Source organism: Pectinophora gossypiella, chromosome 18, assembly GCF_024362695.1.
Source record: "Pectinophora gossypiella chromosome 18, ilPecGoss1.1, whole genome shotgun sequence".
Lineage (NCBI taxonomy): Eukaryota > Metazoa > Arthropoda > Insecta > Lepidoptera > Gelechiidae > Pectinophora > Pectinophora gossypiella.
Window position 1 is genome coordinate 4,726,753 of NC_065421.1, and position 22,670 is coordinate 4,749,422.

The window sequence follows — 22,670 nt, forward strand, 5'->3', positions numbered from 1 at the left end:
TTATGTTAAATCAAAGTAGGTACACAAGTTAACCAGTTAGGTCACAGTCGTGATGATCGCGGCTCCGTGCGCGTACGCAGTCATCACCACACCACCCGTATGGCATGTTCCACTACGCGACAACTCTTCAACAACAACAAAATTGAATAACAACAAATGCGTTACAACAGTGAAATATAGTGCGTGATATAGTGATTCAAAAATGGAACATAACGCAACGGATTCAGTTTATAATCACACACTAACAGTTTTAGCGAATAATGAAACAGTGAATCAAGTGACTCGATACTTTAATATAAGTCTATCTAATTTAACGAACCAGAGTGTAGAGACCCAGGCAAAGTTGTTTGATTTGTTTGAGATGTACAAGACAAAAGAAAGAGAAGAGTTAATGGTGTACAAATTCGTAGCGTATGTTATAGGATCTCTGATTATACTTAGCAACCTAACCGTTGTCATATCTAGTGGACTAATATTAAAAAAAGGTAAGTGATACATACATACATAAATTCACGCCTATTTCCCACTGGGGTAAGCAGAGGCTATAGAATTCCATTTGCTTCGATCCTGACACACTTCTCATTCGTAAGTGATCTAATCACTTATAATAATAAACTTCTTGTTTCTGGCAACTTGGATCCAGGGTATTTGTAACAATGATTTCTTGCTTACTCATCATCATCAGCCCATTAACGTCCCCACTGCTGGGGCACGGGCCTTCCCTATGGATGGGTAGGGAGATCGGGCCTTAAACCATCACGCGGGCCCAGTGCGGATTATTAACGACTGCTAATGCAGCCGGGACCAACGGCTTAACATGCCTTCCGAAGCACGGAGGAGCTCGAGATGAAAACATTTATTTTGTGGTCACCTATCCAATGACCGGCCTTTGCGAAAGTTGCTTTATTTCAACAATCGCAGACCGAGCGCGTTAACCGCTGCGCCACCGAGCTCCTCGTGTTGCTTACTAATGTTAGTAAATCTTCTATGGTAATTGCATTTTTTAACAGATTGTAACTTTTTTTTATAGCACTCACCCGTGCTTAGGGAAACTCACAAAGGGAATCGCAGAAAATTCAGACACGGACGGGCCTAGAACCCGCAGGTCTTGTCAAACCGGGACGAGCGTGTTAACCATTACACCACCGGGTCCTCCGGGTCGGGTTATTTCTTTTTATTTTGGTGCAATAAAGTGTATTTGTATTGTATTGTATTGTCCTCCTTCGATGCGAAATTCTTCGATCTATATATCGTCATTAACGAGTCAGATATTTCGATTTAATTATCTCTTTGTGTGATTGTAAATAAGTGTAGATTCTTCCTGAAACAGGTGTACCTAGTGTGGGTATTCAGTTCATCTTGCTTCAGGTGTACCTCTGACTTGCCCAGTCGTGAGCTTTATGTATTATGTTACTTTTCGTCTGGTTTTTGTCTATCAGATGATATGATAACAACAATATATATATAAACATAAACATAGTGTATAACGCTCTCTCTCGAACTCCTATGAAATTATTAGCTCGATCCATATCATCGACAAAAATATAAAAAACATGAAATTAGTACATAACGCGTCACAGACACGGACGTCTACTTATATATTTTTTACCCGATATTTATATAAAATATTATATAACAATTGTTATTTGTTTACCTAGTAGATGTCAAACTTTCGTGAGTCATCCTTCAAGCATTGTGCCGGTGTTGACAACCGTGCGCATGCGCCCGTCACTAATTATCACCATTAAGATGTACCAAATAAGGTGGTGCCATTTTTATTTGTTAAAAATCTAGTTACTATCATGATGAAGCCTGTTGATAACCACACTTTCTTCCATCGTAGTTGGCACATCAAACATTTTGGTATATTTATGCATGTTTTGGTGTTGGTATGCATGCAGGAAGGAAGGGGCGCGTCACAGGGACTGTAACCTGGAACCTGACAAAGTACAGCAGTAACTTTCAGGACTATTCAGAGGCGGAAGACAGGAGTCCTAGTACGGCTGTGAAATAGACTACTCTGGGCGCCATCCCACTCGCGTCAGACAGAGTACTGCGGGGCGGAAGTCAAGAGGGAAACCACTGCCCTATTTTTCCCTAAAAAGTAACATGGAGATTGCTACACCGACAAGAGCGTGGCTCTTAAATTAGTGATGATGATACGCATGTCCATTTCGCAACGCGATGACCTAACATACTTACCATAAGCTTACGAGTATATCCCAATTATGGTAGTCAAAGGTACATCGCAAGATGAACTAAGTACCCACACCTCACTGAACTTTCTGTTTAACCAACATGATAGGTGGTTAGCCGTATAGCCATTCTGTAACGGTTGAGCCAACTTTGTCAGTGAAAACTGCACTTACGATAAATTAATAACTCATTCAAACCGGCGCGCGGCGCTCGCCGATTTAGAAGCAAGTCGATGTACCACAGGGCCACAATTCTTCTTCTATTGTGTGGGTTGGGTGGATTTTATACTCTTAAAATACACATTTATACATATCCTTTGAAATTCGACTTGGCATCGTGTTGAAAACCTTTGGTTAATCAGAGGATGTTTCCGTCAGTCTCACAAGACGCGTCGAACACAACATTATTTAAATAACGCTATCTGATACCTATAAAAATCATTTTCATGCACACCAGCTAGTGTTGAAAGGACTTTTAAGCTTTATAATTTAGACTAGCGACCCGCCTCGGCTTCGCTCGGGTGCAATGATGAGGAAAAAATGAAATTATTTACGACATCACATTAAAAACCTCAAAAATAACAGTATTTCTCCATTATTTAATGGATGTTATTATATACATAAACCTTCCTCTTGAATCACTCTATCTATTAAAAAACCGCATTAAAATGTTTTAAAGATTTAAGCGTACATAGGGTATATATATAGGAACAGAAAAAGCGATTTTGTTTTATACTATGTAGTGACTAGCCTCGCTTGTAAAGACTCACCTCGAACATTACGACTCGATTCTTTTTAGGAATGTGATAAGACTTGACTCTTCAGAATTCGACTTCTGAATTTAAACAACTCGAGACTTTTTCTTAACCGACTCGGGTCTGAGGCGAGATTTTCGACTTAAAATTTCAAATTTTATTTATCAATTAAATAACAATGAGTATGACGTTTGACCTCTTTTATTTATGACGTCACAGGACAGTATTTCCATACAAAAACCAAAGAAATCTTTCGTTTTGACGTTTCGTAAAAAGTACATCATTTGACTAGGTTGTCAAGTAGCCTATTAGGCCTAAAACAAATTTCTAAAGACGTCAAGGTTGTAAATCCATCTGAGGTATTTCCTGCAATACCATTGATGTGTGTTAATTGTAAATTAAACAAAGCTTCGGTTGTATGAACGGACCGTAGCGTTGTGTGTTCGTTATACCTACCTACGTTACTTACTTATCTTGAAGTTACTTAACTAATATAATTCTCTAATATGATTTAAAATTCTAATTCTAAAATATCTTTATTCAGTATGTAACGTTCGAGTCAGATTATTTCGATGTGATTTTTTCTTTCTGAGTTTCCCTAATTACGAGTGAGTGCTAAAATAACAAAATCCTTTACTATTAGTAACTCCATGTACTTAATGATTCTAATGGGTGTATAATTTTTGACACAATAACAGATGTACTAATTTTGATTTCACTAACACTCATGTGACATAATTTTCATTTTATTTCATTTTATTTTCGTTATATTTTTTAAACGAAATTATAATAATACTTATAATGAAATTCAGTTTTGTAAATCTTAGTACATACGTTATTGTGTCGATAATTACACAGCCGATTCTAAAACACTACTTTCACTTCTTCCATTTTTAAAATCTTCAAAATCATCCTTGATTTGATCGCGGGATGTTCGCCTATAGGTACCTACCCAAATCTCGATTAGACGACCAAACTGGGCACCCTCAAGCCTGTTGTCTTAAATTTTGTACCGGATGAGAGCCCTCAGCGCTCCCCATTTGTCCGGCCAAGTAGTTAATGCCATCTGTGCCAAATCTACAATAAGTCACGTCAAAAAAAACGATTAAACGCACACGCGTCCGCTTACCTAACCTGAAGATTTGACAGGTCCAGGTTTTTATAGAATATCAATTTGATTTAATTAGGTTGATAGAATTAATTGATTTAGTTTTAAGGCACATTTTATTTTAAAATTCTTCTGTCGTGTGGAGTGGTGTTTAGGTTATTATTGAGCAGAACAAAGGCTCCTGAACTGCGTTGATGCGTTTTGTTATGTTTCTTTAGGTTTACTTAAAGAAAGTTAGGACAAATGTTTTATACACAATGTTTCTGTTCTAGCTTACTCGGTTTGCGTTTAAAATTAGAGAAGGAAGCAACAAAGAATAAAAACTGGCACAAAAATGTTTCTTCCCCGTTTCCATGACGATCACAGATGAGATTCATTTAATTAATTAATTTGACGAACCTATCGTGTTTTTTCTTCGTTATGTAAAGTAAAAGTTAATTTGCCCTCGATTCTTTTTTCCTGAAGACACAGCGCTGAAGACTAAAATATTTCAGAAATTACTTACGGCCGCTATCACCAAAAAACGTGATAAAATGTCGCACATTTTATTACTTAAAATTTTCTTTATTAAAATTCATAAAGTTAAATAGGAAAAAGAAAACGTTTTTTGTCACCTTTAGGTCTGTTTTTTTTTAAGTATTATAATATTATTAAAGAGTTTTTACAACGGGAACATTCGTAAGACACATAAAAGTCATAATAAAACGAAATGAAACAGAATATACTTACTTGTGAATTAGCTAGAACATCACCGATTGAGAAATTGGTCGGTGTGCTGCGGAACAGAAGGCGATTGGGGCAACCACCGTTCTACACGCCCTATCTATGGAGTAATGAAGGCTATTACTCCACCGACAAGAGTGCAACTCTTAAATAAAGAGAGAGAGACTTGTGAATATTGAGGACAATCGTCTTTGAAATAAATTACTTCTTTCCGTCAAAAACCAAAAATCGGTCCAAATTGCTTTGCCTTTTTTGCTTAAAACACGTACTAACTTACGAGTACTCCTTTATTTCTCTTGCACCTCCTGAAGACAATACAAGTGTAGAACATTTGAAGAGGACAAAGTTCCACCCAAGTTCTCGTGAGCTTTTAAAATACTTAATAGTTTAATAATAGCTTTGCACAACTGAAACTGAAGCTGGCATAAGGGTAGGTTGAGACAACCCTTTTTTTGTACTTATTGATAGGTATTATCGAATGGGCCAGGTCTCCAGGTAAATTTCACCAATAAAATGTCACATAGTACTTTTTTTTCTACACAAAACGCTTCAGGATTAGGTGAGGCAACCCTATTTTTAGAAAGCCTATTCAAATAGAGACGACTTTAAACTGGTCCCATCGTAGTAGTCGCGGCGATGACGGAGGGTTTGCTACAGTCCGCTCTCTTACTAAAGATCGGGAAATGATCGGGCTTTCAGTGCGTTGCATTTAGGATACTTACTTTTATTATTATTATTATTTTAGTTTCTTTTTTTTGATCTTGGTTTTCTTTTTGTTTTCGTTTTTTTTTTCTGTGTATTGATTTCCATGTGGTTTCTGTCCAGTATTGAATGTAATGTACCTGTCTGTATCTGTGGTGTCCGGAAGTAATAAATTTATTTCTTTCTTTTAAAGGGGAGCCCTGTGCCTACCAGGGGATTAAAAATGCCATATTGGAACATTCCTGGGATTCCATCACTGATTCCGATGTATATTTGCAGGTCAGCAACCAAAGAGCACGTACCTGCTGCTGGGGAACGTGTCGCTGGCGGATACCATCGTCGGCATCTCCATAATCTTCGGCACCATCGTCGACAACAATATGACCTCCAACCCACTCTGTATCTTTCAAATTGGTACGTATTATTGTAAAAAACTCTTTGCATCCAAATTGGCAATATAGATGTGTGAGGAAGGGGAAGACCAAGAAGAGCTTACATGGAACAGATTAAAAAGAAAATTCCTCTTGATATCATCTCAGAATCATGATCTGAATCATCCCTCAAAGTTTTCGTTACGATGTCACTAACACCCTGTATAGAAATGCACAGTGGGAGACGTAGAGGTCTACAAAAGAATTAACGAAAAACACAGTCCATGAATGTATGTCACGACCTAAATCAATGTCATTTCAAGGACAATTTACGAAATTGGTGTTACTAATTACATTATTTATTAAGCATTAGCCATTAACACACTATCCTTTTATAGTTACACGCAAGGTCCTTCAATATACTCCTAGGTAGCATAGCATCACGCCTCTATTTCTAAAGAGGTAGGCAGACGTGTATGGTATACCCACTCCTCGCCAAATGTTTAAGGTTCATATAATAGGGGGCGAGCCTGTTGCCTTTAACATAACATAAACAGCCTATATACGTCCCACTGCTGGGCACAGGCCTCCCCTCAATCAACCGGAGAGGGTATGGAGCATACTCCACCACGCTGCTCTACTGCGGGTTGGTGGAGCTGTTTTACGACTAATAGCCGGCACCAACAGCTTAACGTGCCCTCCGAAGCGTGGAATTATATTACCTACTTTTTCAGACGATCAGGTGATTCAAGCCTGCAACGTCCGTACCAAACAAAGGACAGTCTCACAAAGTGATTTCGACAGTGTACATCGAGAATCGAACCCAGACCTCCAGATCGTGAGCTTAACGCTCTAACCACCAAACCAGAGAGGCTGTTCTATTAAGCGGCCATTATACTATATTGCCATTAAGGTGATGCGTTTCAGTCAGCTAGGTAACGTTACGTCAGCAGATGGCGTTACTTCTGAAGATTTCGTTTTTTTTTTCATTTAAGTATGCGTTTAATGTTGAGTTCTGACCCAGTGTAATGTTAGTTCGGATCGCCATAACCGGCCAGTGGCCGGCCGCCACAAATAAGAAGGTTAAGGTTCTATGTAGCAATCGAATGTTTTTGTGCTTTTGATCGTTTTAAGTAGTTATGTAAACTAACATTAAGTTACGCGTACCTACTATTAGTGATGATGTCATACTTCTTAAAACATCATTGTTCCTTTTTTTTACGATAAACAAGTTAAAGGAGTCTACAGTGACTCGTCAGTTACTTGGGCTTAATTATCTAATCGTTTAACTATCGCCTTGAAGAATTAAGAGCCTAAATAACAATTATTATCAATTATCATCATTACTTACCCGTGACTTTATGCACCATAAAGCTATAGGAAATGCTTATTTAGTGCCTTGCTCTTTAATACGGTATGGTAAGGTATCAAATCGCACAACAGTCAATTTATTTACACTGGACGATCTATCCTGGACTGAAGAAATAAGAAACAAAATACGATCAGCTGCTTGTCTTCCCGGGCATGTCGTAAAATCCGACAGAGAAACAGTAACTGTCAGTACTATTCAGAAGCGGAGGACAGGAATCCTAGTACTGCTTTGAAATATACTACTCTGGGCGCCATCCCACTCGCGTCAGACAGTGTACTGCGAGGCGGAAGGCAAGAGGGAAACCACTGCTCTATTTTTCCCTAAAAAAGTAGCGTGGGTCTTAAATTAGTGATGATGATTTGCATAATATTCATACATACATTACATTATACGTATAATGATACGTATATGCATATCATTATACATATAATGTAGCAATAAGCCAAAGTCTGATAATATCCGTTGTTAGATAGGAGTTTTCTTGCGAGTAGCATCTGTAGACGTAACTTAGTATCCGGTACTGGATTGAGGGCTTCCCCTAGTGACAGAAAAAACTGAATGTGTTGCTATATGTTTATCTTTATCTGTCTTAAGTCATGCAATAAAGAATAATAAGTACTTACTAGATATAGAACGGTAACTCCCCCCCCCCGCACCAATTCGTATAGGGCGTTGAGCTTTGTTTACCTCACCCCCTCTAGGTCTTACTTTAGTCTTCTTCTTCTTTCGTGTGCGTTGTGAGGGTCATCCTTGTGTCAGGGTTATTATTGAACCGCCTAAGGCTGACATGGCTCATACCGATTACTCACTTACATCAGTAAGTAGTAACCGGGACCAACGGCTTAACGTGCCTTCCGAAACACGGATCATGTTACTTCCGGACAATCAGGTGATCAGCCTGTTATGTCCTAACCAAACTAGGGATCACAAAGTGATTTTTGTGATGTCCCCACCGGGATTCGAACCCGGGACCTCCGGATAGTGAGCCTTACGCTCGACCTCTAGACCACAGACGCTGTTACTTTAGTCTAAACGATCGTAAGCGGCTAAGGAGTAAGGGAGACGCATGCGGACTGTCTGTCTCGCACTTACAGGATATGCGGCACACGGCAAGGTACAGTCATGGATATTTACATGTATACTTACACTTTGAAACCATGTCACATTAACTTTTCTAACAAATTAAACAGGTATGTAGTTCTGTGCAATAAAGTATATTTGATTTGATTTGATAAGTTAATGCGCTGTGTCGCAGGTTCTAAGTTGGTTTACAGTAAATAACCTAGTTCTAAATGCTAAGAAAACGAAGTGTATTAAATTTGTTCTACCAAACGTAAAGAAAGTAAATAATAACATTAAAATTAACGACGAGAAACTAGATTTTGATGAACACACAGTTTTCTTAGGAATTACTGTAGATTCAAAACTTCAATGGGGCCCGCATATTGTATCACTAGCGGGCAAGCTAAGTTCAGCAGCATATGCCGTCAGAAGGATCCGACAACTCACAGATGTACCCACTGCTAGACTTGTCTACTTCAGCTACTTCCACAGCATAATGTCTTACGGTATTTTGCTGTGGGGTCGAGCCGCTGATGTAGAAACTATTTTCATCATTCAAAAAAGAGCAGTTCGCGCTATTTATAAGCTGCGTTGTCGGGACTCTTTGAGGGAGCTGTTTAAAGAAATAAATATACTGACGGTCGCAAGTCAATATATATATGAAAACATTATGTATGTACGTAAAAACTTATCTCTCCTTCCGAGAAACTGTGAAAGGCATACTTACAATACAAGAAATAAACATAAAATTGCTATTCAAAATTCTAGATTAAGTAAATTAAATTCATCTTTTTTGGGGTTATGTATACGTTTTTACAATAAAATACCAGATAATATTTTAAATTTGTCAGAAAATAAAAGCTCACGTGAAGCTTACTTTATGTAAAAAAGCTTATTATAAGATTAATGACTACCTAAATGATAAAAATGTCTGGTATTGAATGTGTTCCTCTAGTTATTAAATAACTTGTAATGTATATCCTCATTGGTTTTTAAAAGATGTGTTGCTGTTGCAGTTTCTTGTCATTTCTTCTCCTCAGCCATAACACCTTGCGAAATGACGTAAATTCAAAAATGTTACATTGACCTTCAACAAGTTTATCCATGATAATTACGTTGAATAAATGATTCTGATTTCTGATTTCTGATTTAATGTGACATGGTTGCAAAGTGTAAACATTTAGTACTCGTAACCGTAGGATCGCATGCACCCTGAGCGGTGGGCACGGATCGTCACACATTGGGTGCCTCATGACGGGTACAGGCGTCGTGGCAGACCTCGAAAGAGATGGCGTGACGACTTGGACGCTTGCCGGAGGGACTGGCCGGAATACGCACAGGACCGCGAAAAATGGAAAGAAGAAGGGGAGGCCTTTGCCCAGCAGTGGGATCTTGTAGGCTAGATTAGATTAGACCGTAGGTACATGACATTGCTCATGACTGTAGGTACCTACAGGGAATCCCAGAGTCAGCTACGTCCAAAATGCCAATTAAATACTCGCTCGTTTTTTTTTAACGTGACTTTTGATTGTACATGTGCCGCTGCTCTGGTTGAGTATGCTAAACACGTGCTACTTAGTTAGGTATAAAATGTAACTAGTTATTTGGGTAAACAATTTTTCCTCGTCCGATGTCGTATCTTCCTCGTTAATCTTATTATTATGTATTTCATCATCCATACTAATATTACAAATGCGAAAGTGTCTGTCTGATTGTTTGACCGTCTTTCACAGCAAAACTGAGCGACGAATTGACTTGATTTTTTAAGTTGAGATAGTGACATAGGTTGCTTTTTGTCTCTTCCTAACAACTTCCCCACTTCTCTAAAATAGGGAATATCGAAAAATTAGGGAAATTTGTATGGAGCATTCCGCAAGTTTCAAGGTAGAAAAGTAAAAATTGGTAAGTGTACTATTTGTGACTAACAAAAAAATCGCGCATCATTTTTTTTTTCTTGGAAATCTGCGCCCAACCTCTGCAAAGGGGAGGTGAAATTTTATATGGAACTTTTCGCAGTTTTCAAGGTAGGAACCTAAATATGATTAACTTAACGCGAACGAAGCCGCGGGCAAAAGCTAAGAAAATATAAAATCTGGTTTTAGGTATTTACAAGTCGGTTTTGTCTACGTGATTCGTAACATGCTTGGGAATAAAATTTTGTCTCTAGATACATATTTTTACCAAAAAGCAACACAGAAGTGAGAAGCAGACGCACATGAAATGAAATACAATTTATTCGCTCTAGAGTGGTACAAAAGATCTTAAATATATATATTATTATATAAAAAAAAGTCCATCACTCAGCCATACAGCGTGCGAATATTAATATTAAATAATTTATAATTAAAGACATGTTCGCAGACATACGCAGACGTTCCCCTCTGTGAACCTATATGTCCCCAAGACAGATAGTTCTATAAGAACTAGTTTCAGTCAGCCTGTGCATTAGACTCACAGACCAAGTAGAGATGATTAGACTGAGTCTAGGTGCGTTGCTGAAACGACGTCATTGAAAAATTCCTAAAGGTACGAGTTGGCAGCGGACGACATGAGGCAGCAGCGCACGACGTGTCGCAGAGGCACTACTTATTATTATTATTAATAGCCCTCAATGTCCCACTGCAGGGCAAAGGCCTCTCTTCCCTTCTTCCACTCCTCCATGTCCCCAACTTGTTCGTGACACAGTTTCGAAAAGCGGTCTAACTCGTCGCGTCATCTTTTCCGTGGCCTTCCGCGATGTCTGCCAGCATTTGCAGGAACCCACTCTGTAGCTTTTTTGGCCCAGAGGTGATCGGGCATACGGGCAACATGTCCAGCCCAGTCCCATTTCTCGCTACGTCTGCTAGTTTTGGAACGCAGCGTGGTGTTTCGGATCCGATCGATCAATTTAACACCAAGGATGCTGCGTTCCATACCTCTCACACACTACTTACTGGTTTCTATTTATTTCTATGAAATATTTTATTTTTATTTAATCGTTTATTGCAAACTTTACAGCTTATAATAATCTTAATTAAAGTTGCGATGTTAAAAATCTTATACTAGCCAATTACAAAGTTTGACAAATTAAATTTTATAAAGCGGAAAGTGAAATATAAAGATTAATTAGAATAATTATAATAATAACTAGCATTTAACTGCAAAGAAAGAAAGAAACAAACCTGCTGCAAATTGGTGAGTGTGAATGTTTGTGTGAATATGTGTAAATTGTGTAATCATTGTGTAATTGTTTGAAGTTTTGCGTGTCTGTCGATGTCACAGTTTTAGAAAATTAATAAATACTTCTGCTATGATTCTGTATCTGATCCATTATTAAAAACAGGAAACTGTCTCAATACGAATTTTATAAATTCATTTCTCGCGAGAAAGAAAATGTCAGCAGAGGCAAATTTCTCCTCGTATGTCGAGATAATCCTATGTATGACTGAATTTTTGGCATAAATAGTCCGAGACAAGCCGGGGCATAGGGAACGTTTACGCCTCACGCGACCAGTCCAGGTGCAGTAGAATATCCGCTCCGTAAGCGCGGGGCAGTCCAGCAGAGCATTTACCACGTCGTACAGAAGCTTCATGTCTGCAATTATTCGCCTGTTTTCAAGTGAGTGCATACAGAAGTGGGACAGCCTTTCATCATAATCACCATTCTTCTTAAGGCGATAATATAACCTTCTAGTGAACTTGCGCTGAACCGATTCAAGTTGAGCATTATGAGTTATATACGACGGTGACCAGACCGGCGACGCATACTCCATAATACTTCGGACATATGCAAAGTACAAAATTTTAAGCGAATCAACCTTATGGAAAGCCTTAGAACACCTGTGAATAAATCCCAACATTTTATTCGCTTTCTGTGAGATATAATCGAAATGCCTTGTGAAAAGAAATTTCATATCCAACATTACGCCAAGATCTCGGACGAAATTAACCCTTGGAATTACAATACCGTTAAGTTTGTAATTATACTGTATAACGTTATTTTTTCTTGTATATGTAATTGTCTGGCACTTATTAACGTTTAAATCAAGCAAATTTTTACGGCAGTATCCAGAAAGTCTGTCGAGATCTTGTTGCAATTTATCACAATCCGCAGGAAAACGGATAGGCATATATATTTTCTTATCGTCAGCATACATCAAAACATCCGAATGTTGGAAGCAAGCTGTTATGTCGTACAAATAGATATTAAATAGAAGAGGTCCCAGATGGGACCCTTGAGGAACTCCGGATGGAGAAGGCGCGAAGTCAGATCTAAAAGCTCCGATTTTAACTGCTTGCATTCGGTTTCGAAGATAAGAGGTAAGCCACCTTAGGAGATCCCCATGCACACCAACATTATATAATTTTGAAATTAAAATATCATGATTTATTCGATCAAAGCACTTTGCATAATCGGTATACACGACGTCAACCTGAAAGCCCAAATCCATGTGCCGAGCAACAAAGTCTGTAAACACCGCAAGATTAGTTGTAGTGGACCTTTTACGCATAAATCCGTGTTGGCTTTCGGGGATGTGTGAAGCCACCACGGGATACAATTGATCATGAACAATCAGTTCAAAAATTTTCCCAAAAACAGACAGTATTGAGACTGGTCTATAGTTTTGAACATCTTGTTTGGAACCGTTTTTGTGAACCGGTGTAATATGGGCCTCCTTCCATTTTTCTGGATAGACGCCTTCGACTAGCGATCTATGAAAAATTATTGATAATGGATGGGCAAGTTCCTTAGAACACAAACTCACAAATAAAGACGGTATCCCATCACTCCCTGCTCCTTTATTACGATCCAGTCTCTTTAAGTATCTTTCAACTAATGATTGTGTAATTTCGATAGAATTAATAGAGTTTATCGAATTTGGCACAGTGGTTACGCAATTGGAAGTTAAATTAGCTGGTGTACTGGTATAAACTGAGAGAAAATAATCTAAAAATGCATTACATATCTGAAAACCTCCACATGCCACAGTATTCCCAGAAATCATACGTATCGGCAGTCCTCGGTCCTTGCGCAATGAGTTAGTGTACGACCAAAATTGTTTAGGACATGTTCTGATTGCCCTCTCACATCCGTCAGTATACCGACTCCAGCATTCCTGTTGTACTTCCTTTTGTCGTCGTCTTAGAAGTGAAAAAGCATCATAATCCATTTTATTATGGAATAGTTTCCATAATCTATGGTATTTACTTTTTTCTTTAATTATATGAATTAAAGGCTTCGAGTACCACATTGGATAACAAGAACCATTGCTAAGAAAATAAGGTATTTCTTCATTAATTACGTCTTTTAATTCAGTATTAAAACAATTAACCGCATCATCAACGGATCCCTGATGTAATTTTGCATTCCAGTCAATAGCGGCCAATCGCGTCCTAATAGTATCATAGTTAGCTTTCTTAAAATTATAAATTTTAGTTTTAGGGCCTTTTAATGTTTTATTTAAAATTAAATTAGGAATTTCCGACTCCACGGCCGGATGATCAGGCATATCTTCACGCGTCAACGGAATCGCACTGCGAGTTGTGGTGGTATCCAGAGTACAAAATATAAGATCTAAGAATTTATTATTACCATTTATTATTTTATTATATTGTGAAAGTCCAAAAGTAAAAAGAGTATCTAGAAATTGTCTCTGTGATTCATTAGTTACGTTAAATGACAATAAATTGTTATCATCAGGATTAGGTCTCCATTCGATATCCGGGAAGTTAAAATCACCCAAAAGTAGATAGTCGTCACTTGGTTTTCCATTGATATAATTAATTAAGTACCTTTCAAAATGTAATACCTGCGAATCGTGGACCGGACCACTGCCAGGGAAATAAACGCATAAAATGTTAAGATCGCGGATACCGCAGAGCGCACGAGCCCGAATAGTAACATGAACCAGCTGATACGGAGTGCCGGCGGGGAGGGGGAGGCGGCGCGCGCCCAGCCCCCGGCGCGTGAGCAGCATCACTCCGCCGCCGACGGAGCGCACGCCACCACCGCCGCGCCGCTGCAGGCTGCCACTCACCGGCCGGTCGTGCCTGTGCACGTCGTACCTATTGTCAGATACCTCCGAGTCGCTAATACTGTCTAACAGCCATGTCTCACAAATACCTACCACGTCATAATCATGCAGTAGAAGTCCCTGAGTAAAATCAATTAATTTACCGCGTATGCTACGGGAATTCTGATAATAAAATTTAAAACTCATAAAGTAAACATTTATTAATTATATTATAATAGTGTTTTTCTATTCCCGTACCGCGATAAATGTCAACTATCACTGACCAGATAATAGTCCTATAATCATATGTAGAATGCAGAATATGTATTATATAGTATCGTATAGCATCATGTGACAATGTGTGAGTATAGTGTGTGTAGTGGTGTATGCGCAACAGTGTTACAATTAAACTAAGATTAGTAATTATGTACATAAAGAAATAAACTATTTTACATGTTTTAACTGCTCGACTTGTTCCATATTTATAATTCTGATAGCCGGAGACTTGCTGTGTTTTCTTATATATATTTTCGCGTTTCTTGTCCATATGTTTTGAAACCCCAACTCTTTGCACTGCTGCCTAGCAGCCTTCAATAGGGCTTTGTTATGAGACGTGAGATGCTCATTAATAAAAATCTGCCTGCATTCACCCGACATCTGAAGGTTCGTGGAGGTTAGGCCGCGCTTTTTTCGAGCCGCGCTGAGGAATGTGTCACGCAGCTGAGCCGCTCTGAATTTGATAACAATTGTCTTAGGTAATTGTGATGACGCAGCTGTGCTAGATGGAATACGCGCGACATAATCTAGGTCATTTCTCGTTAAAGTAATTTCTAACGAGGAAGCGATCTTAGACACCACAGTAAAAAGGTCTTCATTACTTTTCTCCGGAACCCCGAAGATCTCCAGGTTATTGAGACGTGCACGCTGTTCAAGCTCATTCAAATTTCGCTGAATAGTATTGATTTCGGATAACTTAGACTTTAACAAACAATTTTCATTTTCCGTGTCTGTTTTTTTTTGCTTTAAAGTAACAATTTCCTGTGATAATTTATTTATAGTCTGGTCCCTTTTTTCTTGTTCCAATTTTATAAAATTAAGAGCATCATCAAATTTTTGGATCTTTTCGTTTAATATAGTATGTTGACTTCTTATTTCTTGAACCGAATTCTCCATCAAACTAACCTTTTTGGCCAGTTCAGCAAGGATTTCTTCTTTAACCGAGTTCAATTTTAAGTCCAGGTATTCCTTAATTTCAGTAAGTTGTGTCGAAATTTGCAACTCAAAGTTACCAGGAGGGGTGGCGACAGGCGTGAGGGTCTGGTTATGTACCTTCGCCCTACTGCCCCGCAACATGTTTACATTATTTTCGCTGCCTTTAGTGTAGGTATTGTTTAGCGTAGGTGAGCCGGATGCGAGATGTCGTACGGGAGTGGCACTATTGTCTCCTCTAGGGAGTAGGCAGACACAGGAAGGACATAACCATTGGCTCTTCTTTTCTTCAGTAAGATTATTGAAGATGTCTTTGGCCATGTTTACACAAAGCAAATCATATGTACCCCTGCACTTTGAGCACTCCATGTAATGTAAGTCCAGAATATTTTTACCACATCCGTCGCACTTGGAGGCCATAGTTCTGAAGTAAACAATTAGGCAATAGTTGTATGTAGGTAGAATAACATACGGCGCTCAATGGCACGTAGCAATACAACAGCAAAACGACACAGAGCGACACAGACCGCAGTTCCTTCCAACTAACGAACACGGTTCAGCACTGTGTTTAAGCTTGAAACTCTGTTGGTGTCACGAATTTTTTAGATTTTCACTTCACAAATAAGGCACAGCAAAAATCCAATTACACAGAACAGTCACACGCGCAAAATAGATCAAATTAATTGAGAAAAAATGATTGTATAATAAGCTTTTCAACTAAAATATTTTAATTTATTACTGAGCAACTGAGAAAGTTTGTTGCTTCGACGAATGACCCGCGGAGAAAAAAGTATCTTTCATTGCCAACGACATGTCGCCGCTATAGAAATACATAGAAACCAGTTGTGTCGCTGCGACACGTCGGCCGCTGCTGCCTCATGTCGTCCACTGCCAACTCGTACTTTAATTGTTCGGAATTTTATTGCAAAAAGGGAACTGGTAACTTAGTCAAATTTATAAAAAAGATGGTATTGCGTTGGATCGATATTTTAGTATCGTTATATCACATTATTAGCATTTAATTCTCGTAAATCTTAAAAATATAAATCATAACCGTCTTGTTGTTTATGGATTTGTTGACCAACATGCTTATAGTATGCGGATGAGTCAAGTGATGAGTTTTTATTTTGTACACGTCATGGAAATCATAGTTGTCACTTTCATCTGATTGATTCAAAAAGACGCCTTCGTGGTGTTCTCTTTGTTCACTATAAGGCGAAGTTATGGCAAAAAATATATATTCATTGCTTATTACTTTTATGTGCGCAAATGTCAAATCACTTTTTTTACCTTTGATGGGCCTAGAGGCCCCAAATTTGCCCGAAGGCATTGACAACATTTTTTTGAGGAAGTCAATGTGGCAAAGGCCACATTAGACCCTCAAGCGTACCTATGTTATCTCTAAAAAAAGATTCTTTAAGTAAGTTTAGAGCGTTAGGCTCACGATCTGTGGAGGTCCGGGTTCGATTCCCGATGGGGACATTGTCGATATCACTTTGTGAGACTATCCTTTGTTTGGTAAGGACTTTTCAGGCTTGAATCACCTGATTGTCCGAAAAAGTAAGATGATTCCATGCTTCGGAGGGCACGTTAAGCCGTTGGTCCCGGCTATTAGCCGTAAAAACACCTCCACCAACCATACCCCCTCCGGTTGATTGAGGGGAGGCCTGTGCCCAGCAGTGGGACGTTTATAGGCTGGTTATGTTATGTAAGTAAGTAAGTACTTATTGGTAGAGTCGTATTTTTTTTTCTTGAATGGCATCGGGTAAAACCATAGATTTAGGATGTGGCAAAAACATCGAAGTCTATGGGTAAAACCGGTCCTTGGTAAAACCCCAATCCACATGCCCAATGAGCAGCATTAGATTGCGAATTTAATCAACTCACATTAAGCATCTTCTGGGCTTCTGAAAAAAACTATGCCAAAATATAGTGCACCATTAGTTACTGCAAGTTGTCTCTTGACACCCACTACATTCAAAATTAAAACAAATAATAACGGGTTCTTACCGCGTTTAAAATGGCGATATGAGACTCCCGATATTTCGACACTGTTGCAAGTGCCATGATCACGGGATGACTGATGAGATTGGAGTGGAGTAGGTAGATCCATAATTTTCTACGGGCAGACATATCATCACACACACATCATCATCATCATACCATCATCATATCATGGCACTTGCAACAGTGTCGAAATATCGGGAGTCTCATATCGCCATTTTAAACGCGGTAAGAACCCGTTATTATGTGTTTTAATTATGATAAATAACCGCGTAAACTTAAAACACTGCATTCAAAATGTGAGTTTAGAGTGCGCAGTGCAGCAGCGTGGTGGAGTACGCTCCATACCTCTTCCGGTTGATTGAAGGGATATATGCTGTTAATGTTATGTTATGTTTTAGGTAATGATTATCCAATTGGGTAGTTTCCTAGGTCAAAGATAAATTATAAAATACTTACTAAATAAAGGAAGATCTAAAAGTGACAAAAAACGTTTTCTTTTTTTCTATTTAAGTAACTTACTTATATATGAATTTTAACATGTTTTTCTGTGACGTTACAGGTTGCTTTTTCATACAAATTCCATGGTAATTTGGCGTTTTGACGTTTCGTAAAAAGTAACAGATTTGACTTTGGAAACTACCCAATTATACCTCTTCTGTCTTTTAGGTATTTGTCCTATGCGTTATGTTTATTTCTGCGCATAGTGTTTTTGAATTTGACTTATTTCCACAGGAATGTTGGTCTGCCCCGCCATGGTATCCATCTTCAGTGTGGGCTTCATAGCCATAGACAGATACTTCTACATACTACACGGATTGTACTATCAAAGATACTTCAACACCACCAAGGTTAGGATCGGCATCGTCTGTATCTGGATGGTTGGTGAGTAAGACGCATTTTTAAATGTTTTGTAAACAATTAATTACAAATTCAAAATTATCGTGTTCTGTACTTACATGTGTAAAATAATTATTTCATGATTTTTTTTAAAGTACTATGTTTATACATTGTTTTAAGTTTATGCGGTTATTATCATAATTAAAACAATTACCTAAGATCACGGGATGAGTGATTACAGCACTTGCAACAGTGTCGAAATATGGGGAGTCTCATATTTCCCGGATTTAAACGCTGTAAGAACCCGTTATTATGTATTTTAAGTACTTTGTTACTTAATTTTGGTGGTGCAAATATTTTTTTAACCGTAAAGGGACTGTAACTGCTCATTAATACCTATAGGTAAGCTCTTTATTTTCTTCTATCGTATGGGTCAGCTATGTTTAAGTCCCTTATAAGTAATAGGAGCGAGCTTATTGTCTTTAACCGGGCACTGGAAAACACGAGATATCAATTATTATCTATGATCAAAACATGAACTCAAAGTTAGTGGTATAGAGCCCTAACCATGATTCGAACCCGTGACATCACAATGTAAGTCACGCTTTCTCCGAACAGAGCTATCAGGGATTTACTTTAGTAAAATACGCGATCGAAATTGTATTAGAGGTACTTTCAAAAATTCATCCGTTTTGATACGCGCCGTGACTTCCATAATGTTTTTAATTTGTGTCTATGTTGTATCAATTAACATTGTCCATGCTTTGTGTTAACCTACATATAATGCTTAACATGTGTATTTGCAGGCATTACCCTGGGCTTCATGCCCGCCACCGGATGGGTCAACCAGGAACTACACTACAATCGATGCTATTACATTGGCCTCTTCCCCGGCTCTCTTATTCTCCTCAACTCTTTCCTCAGCATAGTACCTATTGTAGTAGTCGCTGTATTATATTCCATCATCTTGGTAAAGGCTTTAGCTAACGTCAACAAAATAAAGGCCTTAAAGAAATCAGACCCCGAGAAGCCCAAATTGCGAATCTATCGCGGTAATGGTAACGCAAATAAAGTCGACAACAGCCACTCAGTTAAGTATCCCACTAAAAGTATGGTCAACTGTAAGAAATTGAAAAGGAGTGTCTCTTTTGACAATCTCCACGAGAATAAACCCAAAAATTCAAAGTCTGTCAAGTCTAAGAGTATCAGTGACTTTATTCACGAAGATTACCACTCCACAAAAATCGATAAAACAAAATGCACTTCTGAATTCAGCGTTTGCACTATCGATTCGTCATGTCCCAATTCATCTAACAGTGACGTTTCTGGAAACCCTCAAGTTAATGTTACGAATGATAAAATAAAGAAACACAAATCAAAAGACCCAAAGAAATGGCGAGCGGTAACTGTAGTGATGCTCACATCAGGCAGTTTCATAATAACTTGGATGCCATTTTTCATAGTAGTGATATTCTTTGTGTTTTGCGAAGAGAAGCTTACTAACCCCAAATGTCTTAATTTGAAATTTCTGGGAGGTCCTGCCGCGGCTCTAGCCTCCGTCAACAGCATTTTGAACCCTTTAATTTACGCTTGGTGGCATAAAGGATTTCAAAGATCTGTAATAGCTTATTACCGGAAATACTTACGGAAGTACTTTAGTAAGTAAGTACATTAAATTAAATTATAGGTAAATTCTCAATCAACAACAACTCAACGCAACTCGGTAGTCAAAGTACTCTTTTCTAAAAGATGTATTTTTAATTAAAATGTCTCTCTGTAAAACAGTAGATGGTAAAATTAATTACGGTGTTAGCTCTGTTATTATAATTGCCTTGTAGTATAAATATTATTGTAGGATAATTGTAATTGTAATTGTAAGTAAGAGACTTACCTTATTTTACTTAAATCATAAATATGACATGATAAGAAAGATGAAGAAATTATCACTTTATTTTTTTATGTGTTAATGTTATGTTGCCTATTAGTTATAACCAAGCTGTATGTGATTAATATAAGTGTGTTAACTTATTGTGTAGATTTAAGAGTGTCAGCTTTAAGCATCATTTATTTATTGCTTTACTTCACTTTAAGTTTCGCATTCGTTTTCATAAAAAAGTAAGTAATTATAAAATTATATTGTTACATTTGCTTGGTTAGACGTAATCATTAGACATATTAGTGTCTTGTCGTAGACTACTTTTTGTAAACTAGTTTCAATTATCTTTCAGCCATTTGTATTGCAAGCCTACCAGCTATGGGATGGACAGGTAGATCGTTTCGAGATTACAGATGCTGGTATATAGCATTGTTCCCCGCGGCGATCCTCGAGCTGGTCTCCTGCTTAGTTCTGTCTGTCATTGTAATGGTGGTTGTTCTATACATCCTGATACTACACAGCGCAGTAAAACAAGTTGACAAAATCAGGGAGTACAGAGAAACTAACACCATATCATACATAAGCAAGGCAGTCGAAGACCAATGTCGTATAGCTAACAATGTATCTAAGACGAAGATTACCATAACGATATCTAAAGACTCCAAAACTGAAACAGCAGAGACGTCTATCGAGATGCGTGAACGGAGCACGACCAATTTAAAAGAGGAGGAAGTAGACAAAAATATCAACAGACAAACGACAAACAGAGTAAGGAAAGTCTCTAAGATATCAACGTATTACGGACAAGCGAAGGAACTAAATGCACACCCTAGTAAACTGAAAGCTGTTAAAACAGTTTTGATAGTAATCATTTGCTTCGTATGCACATGGGCACCGTACTATGTGGCTATTATAGTATATGTAAGATGCGACATTATGAAGAACGGATATGACTGTCTGCCCATAGAAGTAATAACCCACGGACCACTGTTTTTATTAGGCGCATGCAACAGTCTGTGTGACCCGATAATCTACGCTTGGAGGCATTCGGGTTTCAAAAAGTCATTAAAAAGAATGTATTGGAAATATGTATGGAAGATGAAGACTAGAAACCACTCAATAAGTTAAGAACATTACTTATTCATTATTTCATAATAAAGTTTAAGAATCTATTAACAATCTTGTTTATTGTTCTGCACATTGTACCTCTATTTCATAAAACGGTTTACGTGGGGTGATGTAGAAAAATTACATCAATGAATAATCTTTACAATGGATTTCTATAATCAGCTCATGTTTTTAACGCTACTTACCTAAATATAATGTACAAGTATAATAAAGATAGTTAGGTTTGTAATAGATAAATGGTATTTACCTTATTATTCAATATTAGGTACCTTATTATTTACAATCACCTAGCTTTATTTCTGCAATTGGCTCAGTTACAGTATAATCAATATTATAAAACGGTAATTACGTAACTTTATTGCATAAAAAGACGTATTTTTACATTATTTATACAAAAATCTACTTACTTACCTACTTACATAAGTAAATATCGACGATGAAGTAGATGAACAAGACGATTTTAGAGGAAACGAAACAGAAAACGTTAGTATAAATTAGGAACTATTGCAATTTCTTACTTATTTATTTATTTAATGTTCGGAGAAACAACAACAGCTATAATTAATTTAGTAGCAACTTATGGTAAACACAGAAAGCCAATTATAGTTCCTCGCAGATAGCAAATTGAAAATTACATAAAAGAAAGAGTAGAGAAAAAAAATAGTTACCATTAAGTACTAGATATTTTTACGCGTATAGTCAGACTCTTTGTTTAGTCTTTACACTCCAAAATACTTAATAAAATTATGAATAGGTACGGTTAAGTTACCTTTGCTTCCCCACAGGCACTACTGCTTGGCATTACCAGTCGAAAATAGCGTTATCATCAGACGTCATGCACCTTTTCCAGATGTTTCCCTTAGACAGTGTCTAAGAAGCATTTTTTTCATGACTACATTTATTTTATTTGCAAGATGAGACGTCTCGTTGCTTGCTTCTCCTGGCTTCAGTCGTCTATGGCGACCGCCATGATAAATATGAAGGGTGAGTGTTGATTCTTGTTTTCTGCTCACGTTACTATGTTTTATATCAAACAATGATAGGCCTCGTCCGTCTCGCCCAAGTTACCATCATCACTTAAGACAATGCGAGAGCGGCATGGTTTACCACACGCTCTGCAGATGTAGTCAGTGATAGGAGGTCCACTGCCACTTTCGTGTCGTCTGGCCCTTTTTCCTTTCGTCCATCTTGAACTGTCGCGTTATATTAAACTAAAGAGTAATAGGGTCATAATCATATCATTTATTGTGTTCCACTCGGTAGGAGGGTGGTAATATAAGGTGAGTAATACATATGGACCCGGAGGCACAGCAGTTTAAAGGAGAGTTACAG

At 37.9% G+C, this 22,670-nt stretch overlaps 1 protein-coding gene across 2 annotated transcripts; it reads left to right on the forward strand.

The window, feature by feature from the left end:
* The first annotated feature begins 12 nt into the window (after nucleotides 1-12).
* Nucleotides 13-21,544, forward strand: LOC126375162 (glucose-dependent insulinotropic receptor-like). Of its 2 annotated transcripts, XM_050022026.1 has the most exons (5): nucleotides 13-485; nucleotides 5,763-5,897; nucleotides 18,230-18,379; nucleotides 19,141-19,996; nucleotides 20,563-21,542. In XM_050022026.1, the coding sequence occupies exons 1-5, from the start codon at nucleotides 203-205 to the stop codon at nucleotides 20,603-20,605; spliced, it is 1,467 nt and encodes a 488-aa protein (XP_049877983.1). In that variant the 5' UTR covers nucleotides 13-202; the 3' UTR covers nucleotides 20,606-21,542. The 2 variants fall into 2 exon arrangements, with proteins under 2 accessions (XP_049877983.1, XP_049877984.1); XM_050022027.1 differs by lacking the exon at nucleotides 19,141-19,996 and having other exon boundaries at nucleotides 15-485; nucleotides 20,563-21,544.
* The last annotated feature ends 1,126 nt before the right edge of the window (nucleotides 21,545-22,670 follow it).

Bases quoted from the DNA above. Each gene is read 5' to 3' on its own strand.
- LOC126375162 (XM_050022026.1), top strand. From the start codon at position 203: ATGGAACATAACGCAACGGATTCAGTTTATAATCACACACTAACAGTT. The intron at 486-5,762 runs GTAAGTGATACA...GTATATTTGCAG, and splicing joins TGGACTAATATTAAAAAAAG to GTCAGCAACCAAAGAGCACG. The intron at 5,898-18,229 runs GTACGTATTATT...TTATTTCCACAG, and splicing joins ACTCTGTATCTTTCAAATTG to GAATGTTGGTCTGCCCCGCC.